Source organism: Nomascus leucogenys, chromosome 7b (genome assembly GCF_006542625.1).
Source record: "Nomascus leucogenys isolate Asia chromosome 7b, Asia_NLE_v1, whole genome shotgun sequence".
Taxonomy (NCBI): Eukaryota; Metazoa; Chordata; class Mammalia; order Primates; family Hylobatidae; genus Nomascus; species Nomascus leucogenys.
This window is the reverse complement of record NC_044387.1, coordinates 8046042-8064944: the sequence shown is the minus strand read 5'-3', so window position 1 is coordinate 8064944 and position 18903 is coordinate 8046042. Positions and strand designations below refer to the sequence as shown.

The 18903-nt window shown below is 55.1% G+C and overlaps 1 protein-coding gene across 1 annotated transcript in view; it reads right to left on the bottom strand.

The window, feature by feature from the left end:
- NFAM1 (NFAT activating protein with ITAM motif 1) overlaps positions 1–18903 on the bottom strand; it is a 53474-nt gene that overhangs the window by 24256 nt on the left and 10315 nt on the right. Inside the window, exons 2-3 of the mRNA XM_003264832.4 lie at positions 7380–7709; positions 5407–5519 (exon numbers count right to left, since the gene is read on the bottom strand). Of these exons, the coding sequence (XP_003264880.1) occupies positions 5407–5519; positions 7380–7709 (443 nt within the window). The remainder of the gene's footprint in view (positions 1–5406; positions 5520–7379; positions 7710–18903) is intronic.

The window sequence follows — 18903 nt, the reverse complement described above, 5'->3', positions numbered from 1 at the left end:
AGGGGCATCCACAGTGAACCAGGGGCTCCCAGGGCTGCTTTAGCAATGCAAACGCAGCAGCTGCTCTGGCCTCCGGGTTCTCTTTCCCTACCAGCCCAGGCTCTCACATCAGCCATCCTCCCCAGGTACAGAGGGTGTGTGGGCAGCAGGAAGCTTCTACTGTGTGTCAGGCACCCAACTGGTGCCTCAGAAGTGCTCTCCTGTAGATCACCTGAGGTCAGGAGTTTGAGACCAGCCTGGCCAACACGGTGAAACCCGGTCTCTACTAAAAATACAAAATTAGCCGGGCGTGGTGTCGCACGTCTGTAATCCCAGCTACTTGGGAGGCTGAGGCAGGAGAATCACCTGAGTCTGAGAGGCGGAGGTTGCAGTGAGTCGAGATCACACCATTGCACTCCAGCCTAGGCAAAGAGTGAAACTCCATCTCAAAAAAAAAAAAAAAAAGTGCTCTCCTTCCACGTTCACTTAGTGGGCAGGGTCTATCCTCCTTACCCCTTTTCCAGAGGAGGAAACTGAGGCTCAGAGAGGATCCAAACTTGACAAGAGGGCTTGCTTTCACCCTGTTGGCACTCAGCCTAGTGATGACACTTTGCAGACATTCCTGGAAGCATAGGCAGGGTGGTGAGAGGAGGAAGAGGAAGGCAGGAGTCACTGAGGCCGTCCTGGAGGGGAGGGAGCAGTGACCAGAACTCAAGCCTTGGGCTCTGAGCTTTGTCCCCTCCTTTACTGATACTGTGATCCAGTCTCTATGGTCTGGTCCCATCTTTGTAGGGCAGGAGCTGGGGTTGCTCAGCAAATGCGGGGCTCAAGGTTAAGATCTCGCCTGGCCCCGTTGTGTTCCTTGCCCATTGTGTTTCATGTACACAGAGGGCACTTGTGTGGGTTACTCCTGTAAGCCTGGGTGGGGGTCCGCAGGCGGGGGGAGTCCCTTGTCACCTGTGCCGGAAGCCCAGTTTCTGTGTCCACGCCCCAGCTCCTCCTCTGGCCTCGTTTTGAGTGCCTGGGGGCTGCTCGGTAGTGAACAAATCAAGAGATACCCTACTTGCTATCATCATGGGAAAAGCAGAAGCGGGGAGGGAGGGCATATATTGAGGGCGAGAGTCGGTTGTGCAAGAAAGGCCCAGGCTGGGCACATGGCAGGTGCACACTCGTGCTGACTTGGGGAGGGAGGCGGCCTGAAGCCGGCGGGTCTCCATCCTAACCCTGGGTTCATGGAAGCTGAAGGAAGTGTTTCCCACCCATCTCGGGTCTTCTTGGCTCAGCTCGTCCCTCTGACTGGGCTGGAGTCAAGGCGGAGCACAGAGCCTTCCTGGGCTTCACAGTGGCACCCAGGGCCTGCGACTCGTTTCACCCTGAAGCTCATCAACAGGGCAAGGTCAAAGTAGGACCATTAGCACCAGTGTCAGACCCATAGGAAGGAGGGGAGCCAGCATCGCTGGGGCCCTGACCTAGCCACCGGCTCACAGAAGGCAGGAAATGCAGCCCCTGGGGTTCCCGGGGGGGAAAGGGGCCAAGCTCATGCTTTTTTAGCACCTCAGAGCCTTCTTGGAAAAGCCATGACATCCCCAGCCTTAAGACAAGGATGGGAAACTAAGGCACAGGCACCAGACCCAGGCCTGCCACTTGCTCTGACCTTCAGCTTCCTCGCCTGCTCTTCCAGTCCACAGCTCACCTGACACCTGCCTGGCAGGCCCAGATCCAAACACCCCCAGGCTCGGGCCTTACTCCCCGAGGGAGCAGAGCAAACTGCTCGCACGAGTCCCTTTGGGTCCGCTTCCAGCCTTTCACCCGCTTTGCTCACCACTTCCCTGAGGCCACCCTGGTCCTGGCTCCTGTCACCTCTGCCTGGACTTTGCAGTAGCTCCTCACTGGGTGTCCCTCACCCAGACAGAGGGTCCATCAGAATCTAGGTCTGATCTCACCCCCTCCCTTGTATCACATAGAGTAGGGGCTAAACTCCTTTCAATGCCCCCTACCTGGCTGCATCTCCTTCCACTTCGCATCCGTCACTCTCTGTGCGCTCAGGCTACACCAGCCACATGGGCCGCCATGCAGCTCCTGGGACACCCCATGCCCGCTCCTGCCTGAGAGCACCTGCAGCCACTATTTTCCCACTGGCACGCCCAGCCCTGATGTGCACCTGCCTCCCTCATTCCAGGAGCTTCTCCATTCCCATGCTGACCTCCCTTCATATTGCTGAGTTTCCCCCAATAATTATCCCATCTGATATATACGACCTACTCACTGGGTGGTTCATCGTCTGTCTTGCCTCAACAGGAACGCCAGTTTAATGAAAACAGATTTCCTTTCTTTTCTTTTTCCTTTTTTTTTTTTTTTTTTTTTTTTTGAGAAAGAGTCTCACTCTGTTGCCCAGGCTGGAGTGCAGTGGGGTGCCTTCTCGGCTCACTGCAACCTCCACCTCCCAGGTTTAGGTGATTCTCTTGCCTCAGGCTTCTAAATAACTGGGACTACAGGCGTGTGGCCACCACACCCGGCTAATTTTTTGTATTTTTAGTAGAGACAGGGTTTCACTGTGTTAGCCAGGGTGGTCTCGATCTCCTGACCTTGTGATCTGCCTGCCTCGGCCTCCCAAAGTGCTGGGACTACAGGCATGAGCCACCGCACCCAGACCTTCCTTCTTTTTTTTTTTTTTTAGATGGAGTCTCGCTCTGTCGCCCAGGGGCTGGAGTGCAGTGGCGCCATCTCAACTCACTGAAATCTCTGCCTCCTGGGTTCAAGCTATTCTCCTGCCTCAGCCTCCTGAGTAGATGGGATGACAAGCACGTGCCACAATACCCAGCTAGTTTTTGTATTTTTAGTAGAGATGGGGTTTTGCTATGTTGGCCAAGCTAGTCTTGAACTCCCAGCCTCAAGTGATCCACCTGTCTCAGCCTCCCAAAGTGCTAGGATTACAAGCATGAGCCACCGCACCCAGCCTCTTTATTTTTATTTTTATTTTTTTGAGACTGTCGCCCAGGCTGGAGTGCACTGGCGTGATCTCAGCTCACTGCAACCTCCACCTCCTGGGTTCAAGCGATTCTCCCACTTCAGCCTCCCAAGTAGCTGGGATTACAAGCGCCTACCACCACACCTGGCTAATGTTTTTGTATTTTTAGTAGAGACGGGGTTTCACCACAGGGGTCAGGCTGGTCTCAAACTTTCTTTCTTTTTGAGATGGTCTCCCTCTGTCGCTCAGACTGGAGTGCAGTGGTGTGATCACAGCTCACTGCAGCTTTGACCTCCTGGGCTCAAGCGATCCTTCCGCCTCAGCCTTCCAAGTAGCCCAGGACCACAGGTGCATGTCACCATGCCTGGCTAATTTTTTAAAATGTTTTCTAGGGATGGGGTCTCTCTCTGTTACCCACGCTGATATTGAACTCCTAAGCTCAGGAAATCCTCCTGCCTCAGTCTTCTAAAGTGCTGGAATTACTGAGCCACCATACCTGGCAGACAGAGATTTCTTTTTTTTTTTTTTTTTTTTTTGAGACTTAGTCTTGCTTTGTCACCCAGGCTGAAGTGCAGTAGTGTAATCTCACTACAACCTCCACCTCCCAGGTTCAAGCAATTCTCCTGCCTCAGCCTCTGGGATTACAGGCACCTGTCAACGCGTCCAGCTAATTTTTATATTTTTAGTAGAGACGGGATTTTGCCATGTTGGCCAGGTTGGTCTTGAACTCCTGACCTCAAGTGATTCACCAACCTTGGCCTCCCAAAGTGCTGGGATTACAGGCATGAGCCACCGCGCTTGGCCTCAGACAGAGATTTCTTGATTTCAGTTTGGTCATTGCTGTATCCCTGGTGCCTAGAACAGGGCCTGGAATGTTGTAGGTTTTCAGTGTTTGTTGAATGAATGAACACATAAATTCCTGTGGAAGAGAGCTCTTCTCTGGGTGTGGGTAGGGTCTCGGCCTTTGGATGCAGGGAGACCCCGGTGATGGTGCCGGTGTTCACCCTTCACACCCAGGGCTGTCGCTCACTCAGCTGCCCCCAGGCTTGGCCCCAAAGGTCCCCGGAGGGTGGAGCAGTAGCCTGAGCTGCTAACAGCAGCCTCTGACGAGCCCTGACCCATCACCTTTGCACCCCTGAGCCTGGGAGAACCTGGTACCCGCTGGGCACTGCATCCTTTCACTCAGCATGCTGTCTGAGCACCATCATGTGCTGGGCAAGGAGCCCCTGAGCAAGACTGCCTTGGCCTCTGGCCCCCTGGCACTTGCTGCCAGGCAGGGAGGGTGGGCCGGCATCGAATAGGAATCCATAGGGCTGGGTGATGATGAGCGTGAGGGGAGCCCCAGCAGAGAGGCTCCCTCCCCAGGCAGGTGCCACCCATAGCGTGAGTAGGAGCCGTCCAGGTGAGGAAACGGACCAAGCTGCCTCATCCTGCACTCTAGCCCTGACTGCAGTACACTTAACTATGCGGCCCTGGGCAAATGACAATGTCTCTGAGCCTGACCTTCCAGAGCTGTGAAATGGGAAAAAGCCTCATGGAGTTATGGTGGAGGGTGTGTGGGAGGGCGAGTGCGAGGGTGTGTGGGAGGGCGAGTGGGAGGGCGAGTGGGAGGGTGTGTGGGAGGGCGAGTGCGAGGGTGTGTGGGAGGGCGAGTGGGAGGGCGAGTGGGAGGGTGTGTGGGAGGGCGAGTGGGAGGGTGTGTGGGAGGGCGAGTGGGAGGGCGAGTGGGACGGTGTGTGGGAGGGCGAGTGAGAGGGTGTGTGGGAGGGCGAGTGGGAGGGCGAGTGGGAGGGTGTGTGGGAGGGCGAGTGGGAGGGTGTGTGGGAGGGCGAGTGGGAGGGTGTGTGGGAGGGTGTGTGGGAGGGCGAGTGAGAGGGTGTGTGGGAGGGCGAGTGGGAGGGCGAGTGGGAGGGTGTGTGGGAGGGCGAGTGGGAGGGTGTGTGGGAGGGTGAGTGGGAGGGTGTGTGGGAGGGCGAGTGGGAGGGTGTGTGGGAGGGTTGCTGGAGGGCGTGCAAGAGGGCGAGCGGGAGGGCATGTGGGAGGGCACCTGTGCGAGTGGCTGGTAGCCCCTTCATCCCTTCTAGCCTGCTGGGATCAAGAAAACCTGAGCAGGGATTCCCTAATCTGGGGAGCTAGAAATGGTAGGCAGGAGGGCCTGCAGCCTCTCCCAGGTTCTCAGAGGGACGTGGGACCTGGGAAAGCCTGCAGAGCCCTGGTTTCTTGCAACGAGATCAAAAGGTGCCCCATGGCAGCACAGGGAGCGGCACAGGAGGAATGCCCCCAGCCCCGGTGCAAGGGGCCACAAGGGCCACCTGTTACAGGTGTGGATGTGCCCTCACCAGGGCCCACCAGACGCCCTGCAGAGGGCAGGCACGCAGCCTGTCTGCCCCCGGGTGGCACCCCCAGTCCGTGGCGTGTCGGGTGGAGGGGCTGTGTGGCTGTGAGCATTGATCCCGTACCTTCTTCCAGAGCAGCAGGGCCGTGCCCACTACACTCAGGACACTCAGGAGGCCGGTGAAGCCAAAGAGCAGGAGCTTCTGTGGACTCTGCGGGGGCTCTCGGTACCCTGCGTCTAGGAGGAAGTGCAGGGGAGCAGAGGGGTCAGTGACCCAGGAGAAAGCGGGGCACACACACCTGATGTTCTCCCTCACTCAGGACCCTGTTTTCAATGCTACCCCGCCAACACGCTCCACACCCCACTAGGCCCCCTGGGAGCCAGGGTTCGGGCCTTCATTGTCCCCCTCACTCCTTTTCATGTTCACTGCCTTGATTCTCTGTAAAGACAGGGACCATTTGCTCTTCCGGTGCCCCTGCCCCAGTGACCTGGCTCCCCTGCAGGCTGCTTGTAGGGCCCTGAGCGAGATGTCTCCCCTCTCGGGGCCTCTTCTTTTCCCTGTGTGAGGTGGTGATAATACGGGTAGATGTGGCTAGGGCTGAAGGAGGCGGGTTTATCCTGGGACTGACAGGGGGCTGCACTCAGGCTAGGTAAGGCCCAGCCCTCCCACCCCATGCCATCCCCTGGTCCCTCCTGCTGGCATCCAGTCCTCCTTCCCCTCCCCCCATCCATCCATCCATCTGGCTGGCAAAAACACACAGAGTGCCAACCACATGCCAGCCACATGAGCATGATTTCCCCAACACTGCCTATTGTCAGCCACCAGCCCATATGGGCACCATCTCCTTCGACCTCATCCGAGTCCTTGGAAGGCAGAGGATCGCCATGAAGACCAGGCCCAAGATCACATCGGGCAAGCAGCAGGACAGAGGCTCAAACCCAGGTCTATGGGATTCCGAAGCCACCAGCTCCTTCCAGGGGATCGCAGAGGTAGGTCAGAGAATCAGGGCTTTGGTGATGGGCTCACTCCTAACTTTTGGGATCATCACTCCTTTGAGAATGTGATGAAAACTGGCTGGGTGTGCTGTCTCATGCCTGTAATCCCAACACTTTTGGAGGCCGAGGTGGGCGGATCACTTGAGGTCAGGATTCGAGACCAGCCTGGCCAACATGGCGAAATCTTGTCTCTATTAAAAATACAAAAATTAGCCGGGTGTGGTGGTGCACATCTGTAATCCCAGGTACTTGGGAGGCTGAGGCATGAGAATCGCTTGAACCCGGGAGGCAGAGATTGCAGTGAGCCAAGATTGTGCCAGTGCACTTCAGCCTGGGCGACAGAGCGAGACTGTCTCAAAAAAAAAAAAAAAAAAAAAGAGAGAGAATGTGATGAAAATTAAAGATCTGTCCCTGGAAAGGTGAATTATACATGAGCCAAGTGCTCACATACACGAGGCCCCCACAAATACATACATGCACATACCTAGTTCTGCAGAAGTTCCCCCACCATGATGGCCATGGCACACTGAGACCAAGGGCCCAAGTGAGCTCTTTTAGGTCACCTGCCAGCAGTGTTTAGGGGCAGATCTGCATGCCTGGCCCTGCCCTTTCCACACCCAGGTGGAGCCCTGGCACAGCCACAGGCCAGGGCTCCCTGAAGTGGCTCTGCCTGCTTTGCCAACACTGGCAGACAAGGCAAACCATTCTCTATTTCTTTTCTTTTTTTTTGTTTTTTGAGACGGAGTTTTGCTCTTGTCACCCAGGCTGGAGTGCAATGGTGCGATCTAGGCTCACTGCAACTTCCCATCCTGGGTTCAAGCGATTCTCATGCCTCAGCTTCCTGAGTAGCTGGGATTACAGGCACCTGCCACCATGCCCAGCTAATTTTTGTGTTTTTAGTAGAGACGGGTTTTCACCATGTTGGCCAGGCTGTTCTCGAATCCCTGACCTCAGGTGATACACCCACCTCGGCCTCCCAAAGTGCTGGGATGTGTGAGCCACCGCGCCTGGCTCCATTCTCTATTTCCGATCCAAAGTCCCAAACTGCCATTTGAAACCTCTGTGTCCTTTGCCCTGGAAAAGCCACAGAGGAAGCCTTACCTCTGACCAGGATGAAGGTGCCGCTGCCTCTCACCGTGGAGTGTGGCCAGCGGACAGAGCAGTAGTAGGTGCCAGTGGCTGATGCACCCGGCAGCACAAGGGTGACCTGGCAGTCCAGGGTGTGGTTCTGGTTCTCTGTGCCCAGTCCAGGGTGGCAGTTGGTTGGCTTCTTAGGGCTCCTTTGTCCTTGGAGATCTTCATGAAAGTAGCTGACTGTGAAAACCTTGAATTGGGGAGTGTATGGATAGGTGATCCTGCAGCTGAAGGAGACAGCTGTGTTGGCCAGGGAGGCCACGATGGGCAGGCCAGTGTGGGTCACTGACTGTCCTCCTGGAGGGGAAGCAAAGGGAGAGAGCGACAGGTCACTTGAGGCTGCCTCAATCCCACCCACTTGCCTGTTAAGGCTCACGGCCGGGCGCGGTGGCTCACACCTGTAATTCCAACATTTTGGGAGGCTGAGGCAGGCGAATCACCGGAGGTCAGGAGTTCGAGATTCCTCAGGCCAAGAGGCCACCTGGGATCAAAGCACAGGCCTGAGAAGAGAGAAAGCTGGTGATGGATGAGACATAAAGAAGGAGGCAGGAAAACAAAATAAAGAAACCCAAGCATTTCCTGGCGGTAGACAGAGAGGGAGGCAGGTCTGCCCACAGTTCTCCCCGTGCCAAAGTAAGGAGGCCTGCAGGCAGCGGGAGACACAAACCTCTCCCGGACTCTGGGCTCGGAGAGGATTTGTCAGCTTTTTATATAATATAACAGCCTAGCCTGTTATACTATATAACAGAGACTAGCCTGGCCAACATGGTGAAACCCCGTCTCTATTAAAAATACAAAAATTAGCCGGGCTAACTTTTTTATGCCCATTACCCCAGCACTTCAGGAGGCTGAGGTGGGCCGATCACCTGAGGTCAGGAGTTTGAGACCAGCCTGGCCAACATGGCAAAACCTGTCTCTATTAAAAATACAAAGATTAGCCAGGTGTGGTAGTGTATGCCTGTAATCCCAGCTACTCGGGAGACTGAGGCAGGAGAATCACTTGAACCTGGGAGGCTAAGGTTGCAGTGAGCAGAGATCATGCCACTGCACTCTAGCCTGGGCGACAAGAGCAAGAGTCCATCTCAAAAAAATAAAAAAGAAAGAAAGACAAGTCTCGTGCATACTGTGAGCTTACCTCTGCAGGTGCAGCCCCTGCCTCTCCTGCACTTGCTGTGTGCCGGAGTTGTGCCAAGCATATTACGCACACCACCCTACCTCTCCTAATAGACCCCAAGGCAAAGTGAGAGCCCCTGTTTTATGAAGAAGAAGAGTCTGAGGGTCAGGGAGTTGAAGCACTTAGCTCCGGATCCCTCAGCAGGTAGAGAGTGGAGCTACAACCCCATCCAGGGCTGGGGCATACCAGAGCCTGCGCTCCCAACTCTCCTTCTTCCCAAAGGCCAAGAGGCCACCTGGGATCAAAGCACAGGCCTGAGAAGAGAGAAAGCTGGTGATGGATGAGAAATAAAGAAGGAGGCAGGAAAACAAAATAAAGAAACCCAAGCGTTTCCTGGTGGTAGACAGAGAGGGAGGCAGGCCTGCCCACAGTTCTCCCCGTGCCAAAGTAAGGAGGCATGCAGGCAGCGGGAGACACAAACCTCTCCCGGACTCTGGGCTCGGAGAGGATTTGTCAGCTTTTTATATAGTATAACAGGCAACATCCTGAGAGCGGTTTTTCCTACAACGCAGAGGTGCTCCACGTGGGGCCATTTCGGCTGTGATCATGATGTCAATGACCATGACAAAGCCAGTTTTGCAGGAGCCACCCCTCCCCCCACTCATCAGAGGCACCTCAGAAAACAGTTTGAAAATTCCCAAAGCAGCAGCCCTGCCTGGGGGGCTCTAACCCCTGCTGCAGGCCTCTGAGATGCTGTTTGGATCCTGGGCAGCAGCCGCCCCCCTGCCCCAGACTTCAGCTGCACAGGTCCCTCGGCTTTAGCGCTCCTAGGTTCTCCAGGCAGCTGAGCAGCAGACAGTTCTAAATTGAGGTCGGCAGCCAGCAGCCAAGAACACGCAGGCCGGGTTGTTAATTGGGAGAAGATCACGTGTTTGAGATGCTCAGAGGAGCCACAAGATTTATTTTATTGGGGAAAGTGAGGCGTGGGCCCTGCCTGTGGTGTGGGGCTGGAGTGAGGCCAGGCTGATCTCTTCCCAGGTCTCTTCAGTTCAGCTCTGAGCCAGAGCTCTGGGAAGGGGGTCCCAAAGGGAGGCCAGCCTTCTGGAAGATGCAGGAACAGAGATGGAGTTGGCCCTGTGCTTCAGTTAATCCCTCAAAACTCTGGCAATGCTGATATTTTGAGGTTCCTGTTGAGCCACTAAAGAGACACCCCCAGGCTGGGCAGGGTGGCTCATGCCTGTAATCCTAGCACTTTGGGAGGCCGAGGCAGGTGGATTGCTTGAGGCCAGGAGTTCGAGACCAGCCTGGCTAACATGGTGAAACCCCGCCTCTACTAAAAATACAAAAAAAAAACACAAAAAAATCAGGAGCCGCGGTGGCTCAGGCCTGTTGTTCTGTCACATAAGAAGGCAAGGCCAGGCATTTGAGACCAGCCTGGACAACACAGAAAGCCCTCATCTATATAACAACAATAACAACAATAACAAAAATTTGGCCAGGCCTGGTGGCTCATGCCCGTAATCCCAGCACTTTGGGAAGCCAAGGTGGGCAGATCTCTTGAGGTCAGGAGTTCGAGACCAGCCTGGCCAACATGGCAAAACCCCATCTCTACTAAAAATAAAAATATTAGCCAGGTGTGGTGGTGGGCACCTGTAATCCCAGCTACTCAGGAGGCTGAGGCAGGAAAATTGCTTGAATCTGGGAGATGGAGGTTGCAGTGAGCCAAGATCGCCCCACTGCACTCCAGCCTGAATGACAGAGCAAGACTCCGTCTCAAAAAAAAAAAAAAAAAAAAAGAAGAAAGAAAAAGAGAGACACCCCCTCCCTCAAAGAACTAAAGGCACTGACAGTTCCAGGGAATCGACTCACATGTCTGGCAGTCACAGTGGGTTTGACTTGTAATTGATATAACAACGCTCACTTGTGAAATGTCATTCCAGGGAGCTGGCACTCGGGCCCCCTCCAGGGCTCCCCTCTGGTGGACGGAGCAGGAGGGATTTTACCCTGGACTTTGTATCTCTGGACTCTACTGCAGGATTGCTGCTGTTTAGTGATAACATTACATTTGTTTTGTCATAAAACTAAGAGCCTCGCTTCAGGGCAGGGACTTATCCGAGATGGGGCAGGGGCAGGGTAGGCATATAGAGGTGGGGGCTGTTATATTGTCCCCCAGGGACCCAGGTGGGCTGGGATGGTGGCACGTGTCTGTAATCCCAGCTACTCAGGAGCCAAAGCAGAAGGACCTCTTGAGGCCAGGAGTTCAAGGCCAGCCTGGGCATCAATTTTTTTTTTTTTGATTAAAAAAAAATTTTTTTAGAGACAAGAGGGGTAGGGTGAACCACAAATGACATCACCACCGACCCTGCCCAGCAGCCCTGCACAGCACTCACAGGCCACTGCCCTGTCTGTGTACCTACCCTGTGGCCCCCTTGACCTGTGACCTCCATCTCCTCACCAGGGGCCTCCTGCTCCTCCTCACAGGGTATCTAAGAGGCCACTCCAGGGGGAGGGCAGATACACTGTCAGCACCATGAAACCTTCCTGTTTGTCCTGGGCAGGAAGACTTCAGACCAATTTCTTTAAAAATTCTCCCTGTCTGAGGTATCCTTCTAGAAAATGATGAACTCTGCTACTGCAATTAAGCCGATCTTTACAATTCCAGGGAAATCTATAAAAACAGACGTCCGTTGTTCTATATTCTTTTGGGATTCATTTCTTTAAGGTCACTGGGTTAGGCTCATGACAGTGCACAGCTCTGGCTCAGATCTGCCACAGCGAGGAGAGGCTTCGAAGTGAGAACCTCAGACCTCTGATGAAACTGCTGTGTCCAAAAAGTAAAGAGAGGAGGCCGTCTCTGACGAGCTCAGTCAATAACAGCCAGTCTGGAGACGTTAGGCCAAAACACCCGGGGAGGGAGAGGAGGTCTGCAGTTGCAGCCAAGGCCTCTGGATTCTAGCCTGTGAATGTAGCTCACCACCTCCCCTGCACCTGCACCTTCCTCTTTTTTTTTTTTCTTTTGAGATGGAGTCTCACTCTGTCGCCCAGGCTGGGGTGCAGTGGCGTGATCTCAGCTCACTGAAAGCTCCGCCTCCTGGGTTCACGCCATTCTCCTGCCTCAGCCTCCCGAGTAGCTGGGACCACAGGCGCCCGCCACCACGCCTGGCTAATTTTTTGTATTTTTAGTAGAGACGGGGTTTCACCGTGTTTAGCCAGAATGGTCTCAATCTCCTGACCTCATGATCCGCCCGCCTCGGCCTCCCAAAGTGCTGGGATTACAGGCGTGAGCCACCGCGCCCAGCCTGCACCTTCCTTTCAATGGGGCATCAGCACCCCAGAGCTGGACCCCTGCAACTGCCCAGCTCCCACCCCATCTCCTGGACCCGTGCTTCCCAGAGGCCCCTTCAGGGGTGTAGGCTGTAGAGGTCTAGGCCCTAGTTGGCTGCCGACTAGAAGCAGTCCCCCGTGAAGGCACAGTGCTGATAGGTTTCACAGTCATTTCCAAGTCCACAAGTTCTTTTCAGCTGTCATTTGTTTGTGCCTCCCACAAACATGGGAGGGCTACCGGTTAGGTCACAGGCCCTGTCCCAGACCAGGAGGGGCTCCCTGCCCTGGCAACACACCCAGTCCAAAAGGGAAGGAGCAGAAGGAGCCTGAGGCAGACGGGCTGGTATGGGGAGCATTGAGTTTGCCTGGGATGGGGTTGGGGTGCAGGGTTGGTGGCCCGGGGGTCTAGAGGGCGTCCATGACCCAGAAGCAGGAACCCACAGACAGAAGGAAGAGAAAAAGTACAGAAATCGTATCCTGGCTTGGTGTGACACAGGTCCTGTGTCAATTAAACACCACGACGATCCTAGGAGGCAACTATTGCAACCGCGTTCTGAGTGGGTCTAGCTAGGAGTGGTGGCGCACGCCTGTAGTTCCAGCTACTCAGGAGGTCGAAGCAGGAGGATCGTTTGAGCCCAGGAGTTTGAGACCAGCCTGAGCACGTAGTGAAACCCCATCTCAAAACCAAAACCAAAAAGCAGAGGATCTCAAAGGCCCCAAACCACAGAGATCACGAGTGGTGGGGCCAGGCTTTGGACCCCAGTTGGTCTGGCTATGTTGAGGAAGAAGAGCCAGCACCCGGGCTGGGAAGCTGCCATCAGATATGGCAGGGGGTGCTCATGGTGGCACTGGGCACAGTAGCCATCAGATGCTAACAAGAGGTTTGTCAGAACCCTGGTGGGCCTCACAAATTTTCACCTCCAGATGGCCAACAAGTGACTACTTGGCTCCAAGATCACATGGAGACCACAGGGTCACAGAAGGTGGGTGTAGAGGGAGCTGGGGAGAGCTGCAGGGCATCTGGCCTGCCCTGGTGGTGCCTGCTTCTCACTCCAGGCTGAGAGGGGCTTTAGCGTGACCCTGGCTGAACTTGAGCAGTATCCCCTGAGTGAGGGGACTCGGCCGCTGTCTATCTCATGCCAGGGCATGGTGTGGCTGCATCATGGTTTGTCCCTTTTCTGGCAAAGGCAGTGTGTCCCCATGGGATAACGTGGTCTGAGGCAGTGAGCTGGCTGAGTGTCCTTCTAGACTGGCTCATGCAGCTGCCTAGAGGGGCCCACGGCCTGGCGAAGAAGACCAGTGTGGATACCAGACTCCTGGGGGCTGAGGAGGGAGTGAGAGCCGAAGAATTCCAGTTAGCACTCCCCCACTTCCGTGGGGGCCCCAACGGACTCCACGCCAAGCATCCAGAGCCCAGGGCCAGCCTCCCCTGCACCTGACAAGGCAGGTCTTTTCTTTTTTTTTTTTTTTTTTTTTTTTTTTTTGAGACGGAGTCTCGCTCTCTCACCCAGGCTGGAGTGCAGTGGCGCGATCTCGGCTCACCGCAAGCTCCGCCTCCCGGGTTCACGCCATTCTCCTGCCTCAGCCTCTCCGAGTAGCTGGGACTACAGGCGCCCGCCACCACGCCCGGCTAATTTTTTGTATTTTTAGTAGAGACAGGGTTTCACCGTGGTCTCGATCTCCTGACCTCATGATCCGCCCGCCTCGGCCTCCCGAAGTGCTGGGATTACAAGCGTGAGCCACCGCGCCCGGCCAAGGCAGGTCTTTTCTGCCTCCACCCAGGTTGACCGGTGGGGACGGACGAGGAGGGGGTCTGGGTGGGAAAGAGAAGAGGGACCTCACCCCTCACCCTCACACAGGCCCCAGGTGGCTGGGGAACCACTTCAGCCTTAGAATTTGAAGTTTTGTCTGTTATACAGGGTTAGAGATGTGAAGAACTGGGACGCATTTGTGACTTTCGGTGACCATAGAACTTTGACTTAGAGTGACCAGAGGAGCTGAGTTTTGCCGGGAGAAATCCCCCGACACTAAGGGGTCTAGAGGGCCCAGGAGCTGCTCCCAACTGCTTTTCTGGTCATTCTCCAGGTCCCATGGGATCTGGGGCAGGCAGAGCTGGAACAGGTCCTGGGGCGCAGAGAGGAAACGTCTCAAGGAGCCCCAGGTGTTTTCTGTGCGGGGAACGGATTTGAGAACTTCCCTTCCATTTAGAGAATTTAGGAGGATTTGAGATTCGCCCTGTGGAGAGCGGGGCCTGGAGGTGGCTGCAAGGAGCACCCCTGAGGCTCAGGGAGGGCAAAGTTGGGGCAGAGAGTGAGGAGGGGCTGGTGAGGACCTGAACTCTCCTGCCTGGCCTGCCCTGCCGGGAGGGAAGTCTGCACAGGCAGGGAGTTTGGCCCAGGGGGAGTTTCCTGAACAGGAGCGTCTTGAGCCTGGTGAATGTGGATAGGATGGTGCAGGGAGAGGGGAGAGGGCACCCATAGTGAGGACCATGGGGGAGGAGGGGTGGAGCAGGAGGGCAGCAGGGCCATCAGAGGCAGGGCTGCCACACGGTGTCTGGGAGGGCCCCCGCCCCATCCCCGGGCTTGGCTGTTTGTTTTGAGTCTTCAACTCCTCTCCTGTGCCTCCCCACCCCCACAGAACTGCAAGCACAGACGTCTCATCTGGGCAGCGCCGTGGATCCCTGCTTAGTCTGCCCACCCCGCTTTACAGGAGACTGTGTTTTCGGGGGTGACACACCCTCCATCCCTCACTTCTCTGCAGTTCCAGGGAAGTCCCTCCCACACTGTGAGGAAGCCTTGGGCCTGGCCAGAAATAGGGGCGACGAGCGGGGGCGTTTGGGAAAAGCCCAGGTTCTGGAGGCAACAGGCCTGGACGCGGCTCCTGGCTCTGCCACTTCAAGGCTGTGCAACTTGGGCAGCTGGCTTTACTTCTCTGACCTCAGCGTCTCCCCGCAACACAGGGAGAGCAACAATGCCAGCCTTAAGGGGTTGTGGTGGGATTAATTGAGACTTGGAACCCAGCTACTTGCCACGGGCCAGGCTGCCTTTCCCCAGTGACAAGAATGAGACAGGGAGTCCTCCTTGGGGATCTACAAAGGCAAATCCCAGCCAGGTGTGGCGGCTCATGCCTATTAATCTCAGCACTTTGGGAGGCCGAGGCAGGCGGATTACATGAGGTCAGAAGTTCAAGACCAGCCTGGCCAACATGGTGAAACCCCTTCTCTACTAAAAATACAAAAAATTATCTGGGTGTAATGGCACAAGCCCATAGTCTCAGATACTTGGGAGGCTGAGGCAGGAGAATCGCTTGAACCCAGGAGGCGGAGGTTGCAGTGAGCCGAGATCGCAATGCTGCACTCCAGCCTGGGTGACAAGAGCTATCTGTTTTTTTTTTTTTTTAAAAAAGGCAAATGCCAGCCCTATATCCTTCTGCCGGGTTAAATGACACGCCCTCAGCGCAGGGCACGTAGGCCCTGATGGTCCAGGTGCAGAAGGACCCCCAGGGGTCTTTCCCTGACCCAGGGTTGGGCACCGTCCCTGTCCCAGGTGCTGGCCTGGCCTGGCCGAAGGCCCCTCAGGGGTGTGGTGTGTGCAGGGCTGGGGGCACGAACAGCCCTCTGCCTTCAGCCTCCAGCTGCTCTTCTCCCACCCTTATTGGGAAAGAGTTTGTCAGCCACCCGTGGGTGCCTGAGTCCTTCCTTTTCCGGTTCTTCTTAGGAATCTGTGGCTGCTGGGGCTTGCAGTTTGGGAGCTGGGCGGGGTTGCTATCCTCCCACACCTGACGTGGGGACCACATGCTGAGTGAGTCCCTGGCGGGGTGTGCCCCACGCGTTGGTGTGCCCACCTGGCAGCTTTCCTGTGGACCACTGATGTTCAGGATCAGACCTGCCCACCACCTGCACAATACCCCCATCCCTCCAACTCAACAGCTCCCATCCAGTCCCCTCTCCTACCCAACCAGCGCTGTCGCTGTGGCTCTGAGCCCCCAGCGATCCACAAACTCAATCCTGCTCCTGCCCTGCCTGAACGGGCAGGGGCTCCCTGCTGGAGGAGACCCAGGAAGGAGTCTGGAATCAATTTACGGGGTCAAGACAAGCAATTAAAAAAAAAAAAGAACATGAAGCATTTCATGCGTGTAAGGGCACTGTTTGCGACCTTCTAGTTTCAGTTATATTCATACAATTGGGTTCAGACAGGGTCACGCTAAAACATGCATCTCTTAACTTTGGGCCACTGCTAAAAAAATGGAAAGTCCCTGGCTTGGAGGATCCAGTTCTTGCCTCCCAGGACCTGCATAGCCCCGCTCAGCTGCTCTCTGGCCCTCACTCGCCCACTCCTGCGTAGACATCAGCCTGCCACACTCCGGCGCCTTCACCCGTGCTGTTCCAGCTGCGTGGAATGTCCTACCCATTCCTTCCTCTCCTGGGCTTTGGGGTCCCCCTCTCTGTCTCCAGGACATGCTCACTTCCTCCCTGAGCCACTCCTGGGTGTCCGGCTGCCCCACACTGCACAGACTCTCAGGCATCACTGTTAAGCCACGTGATCAGAAGAGCCAATGTCCCCTGGGTTTGGTTTCACCTTTTGCAGATGACAAAACTGAAGCTCAGAGAAGGCAAGAGGTTTGCCCAAATTGCGGTGGTAGACATGGGATTTTAAGGTGGGTCCCTTGAGTCTATAATCCCACTCTTGGTTTTTGTTTTTGTTTTTTTTTGAGGCAGAATTTTGCTCTTGAAACCCAGGCTCGAGTGAAATGGCACGATCTCGGCTCACTACAACCTCCACCTCCCTGGTTCAAGCGATTCTCCTGCCTCAGCCTCCCGAGTTGCTAGGATTACAGGCATGCACCACCTCGCCTGGCTAATTTTGTATTTTTAGTACAGGTGGGGTTTCACCATGTTGGCCAGGCTAGTCTCGAACTCCTGACCTTGGGTGATCTCTTGAGCTCAGGACTTTAAGATCAGCCCGCGGAATATAGCGAGACCCCATCTCTACTCAATAAATAAATAAATTAGCCAGGCATGATGGCATGCCTGTAGTCCTAGCTACTCAGGAGGCTAAGGCAGGAGGATCACTTGAGCCTGGGAGTTCAAAGCTGCAATGAGTTATGATCATGCCACTGCACTCCAGCCTGGGTGACAGAGAGAGACCCTCTCTCAAAAAACAAACGGGCTGGGTGCAGTGGGTCACGCCTGTAATCCCAGCACTTTGGGAGGCCAAGGCAGGTGGATCACCAGAGGTCAGGAGTTCAAGACCAGCCTGGCCAACACGGTGAAACACTGTCTCTACTAAAAATACAAAAATTAGCCGGGTGTGGTGGCAGGCGCCTGTGATCCCAGCTACTCGGGAGGCTGAGGCAAGAGAATCGCTTGAACCCAGAAGGCAGAGGTTGCAGTGAGCCAAGATCGCGCACGCCACTGCACTCCAGCCTGTGTGACAGAGCGAGACACCGTCACAAACAAACAAACAAACTCCTCAAAGCAAGCAAAAGAAAACATTCTCAAAGGAAAGAAATATACTTCTTTAAAGGGAGTCAAAAATTCACAGGCTGTTTCCTTAAATTTGGGTCATGTAATAGGTAGACAGGGCCAGCAATAGGTAGGGGCCTGGGAACAATGGTAGTCAGAAATGGCCCTGCAGCACTAGGGGACTGTTATTGTCACCTCAGCTCAAGCAGAGCCTGTGGCTCCCAAAACAGAAGTGACCCCCGAGCCCTCTACAGGCTGGCCCTGTGACAAGGCCAGTGCTGCAAAGGGCCAGATGGCATCCCTGTTCTGCAGCAGGGGCGGACGTTTTGGGAAAGGAATGCACCGTGGAAAACTTGGTATGCTCTTATTGAAAATGCTCCCATGGGCCAGGCGCAGTGGCTCACGCCTGTAATCCCAGCACTTTGGGAGCGTAAGGTGGGTGGATCTCCTGAGGTCAGGAGTTTGAGACCAGCCTGGCCAACATGGTGAAACCCCGTCTCTATTAAAAATACAAAAATTAGCCAGGCGTGGTGGTGGGCGCCTGTAATCCCAGCTACTCGGGAGGCTGAGGCAGGAGAATCGCTTGAACCCGGGAGGCAGAGGTTGCAGTGAGCCGAGATCGCATCATTGCACTCCAGCCTGGGCAATAAGAGTGAAACTCTGTCTCAAAAAAAAAAAAGAAGAAGAAGAAGAAAAGAAGAAAATGCTTCTGTGGCTTCCTCTCACCCCCAGAATCTGCCACCCACAATCTCCCCCATCCCTCACACTCTGCTCCAGCTGCTGAGGCTCCTCTCACCACCAAGTCATGGGCCAGGGCTTTGGTCCCGGCTCCCCGCTGCATGGAACTCAATCCCTTCTATGGCATCAAGCACGCATTGTCAGCCAAGGGCGTGAGCACCCAGACAACGCTGATCAAAGGTATCCATCCCAAGTTAGGTCGATTTTAAATGAAAACACTTTGATTCCCCAGCTACAGAAGAAAGCAGTTCCCACGGTCTTTATTTTAGGCATGGGGTTTGCCCTCTAATTTAATTCTGGCATCTCTCAGAGCTGTGCCTTTTTAAAGGCCCATCTGAAAGGCTGCGATCGGGGCTGTTGGTTTTATCTCAGAGCCCCAGCCATGTGCCTGAGCACAAATCCCAGGATGCCACAGACGAGCAGGCGGGCAGGACACAGGCATCAAATGCAAAGGTGTGTGACCAAGTGGCTGGCGAGGGAGGGGCATTTTGCAGGACTTGGAAGGCAACCTTTGAACAGAGACTATTTCGGAGCTTTTAGCACCATTGCCTTTGGAATGGCGCCATCGGACAGGTTGTCACATCTTTCAACACCTCCAAATTACAAAGATGCATCAAGACGTGGCCATTTCCACAGCCCATCCACGGCTCATTTTCATGTCTGTAGACCCCTGAACCAGTGTGTACGGTGGCCGCTCAGGGACACAAACCAAGTGCAGAATGTCCAAGGTTTGAATCGGGAATAAGCCTCACAAGGGTCAATCAGTGTCTTTATAGCAGTTGCCTCGTTTTTGCCTGTTTTGAAAGTCAAGGCCGGGCGCAGGTGTTCACGCCTATAATCCCAGCACTTTG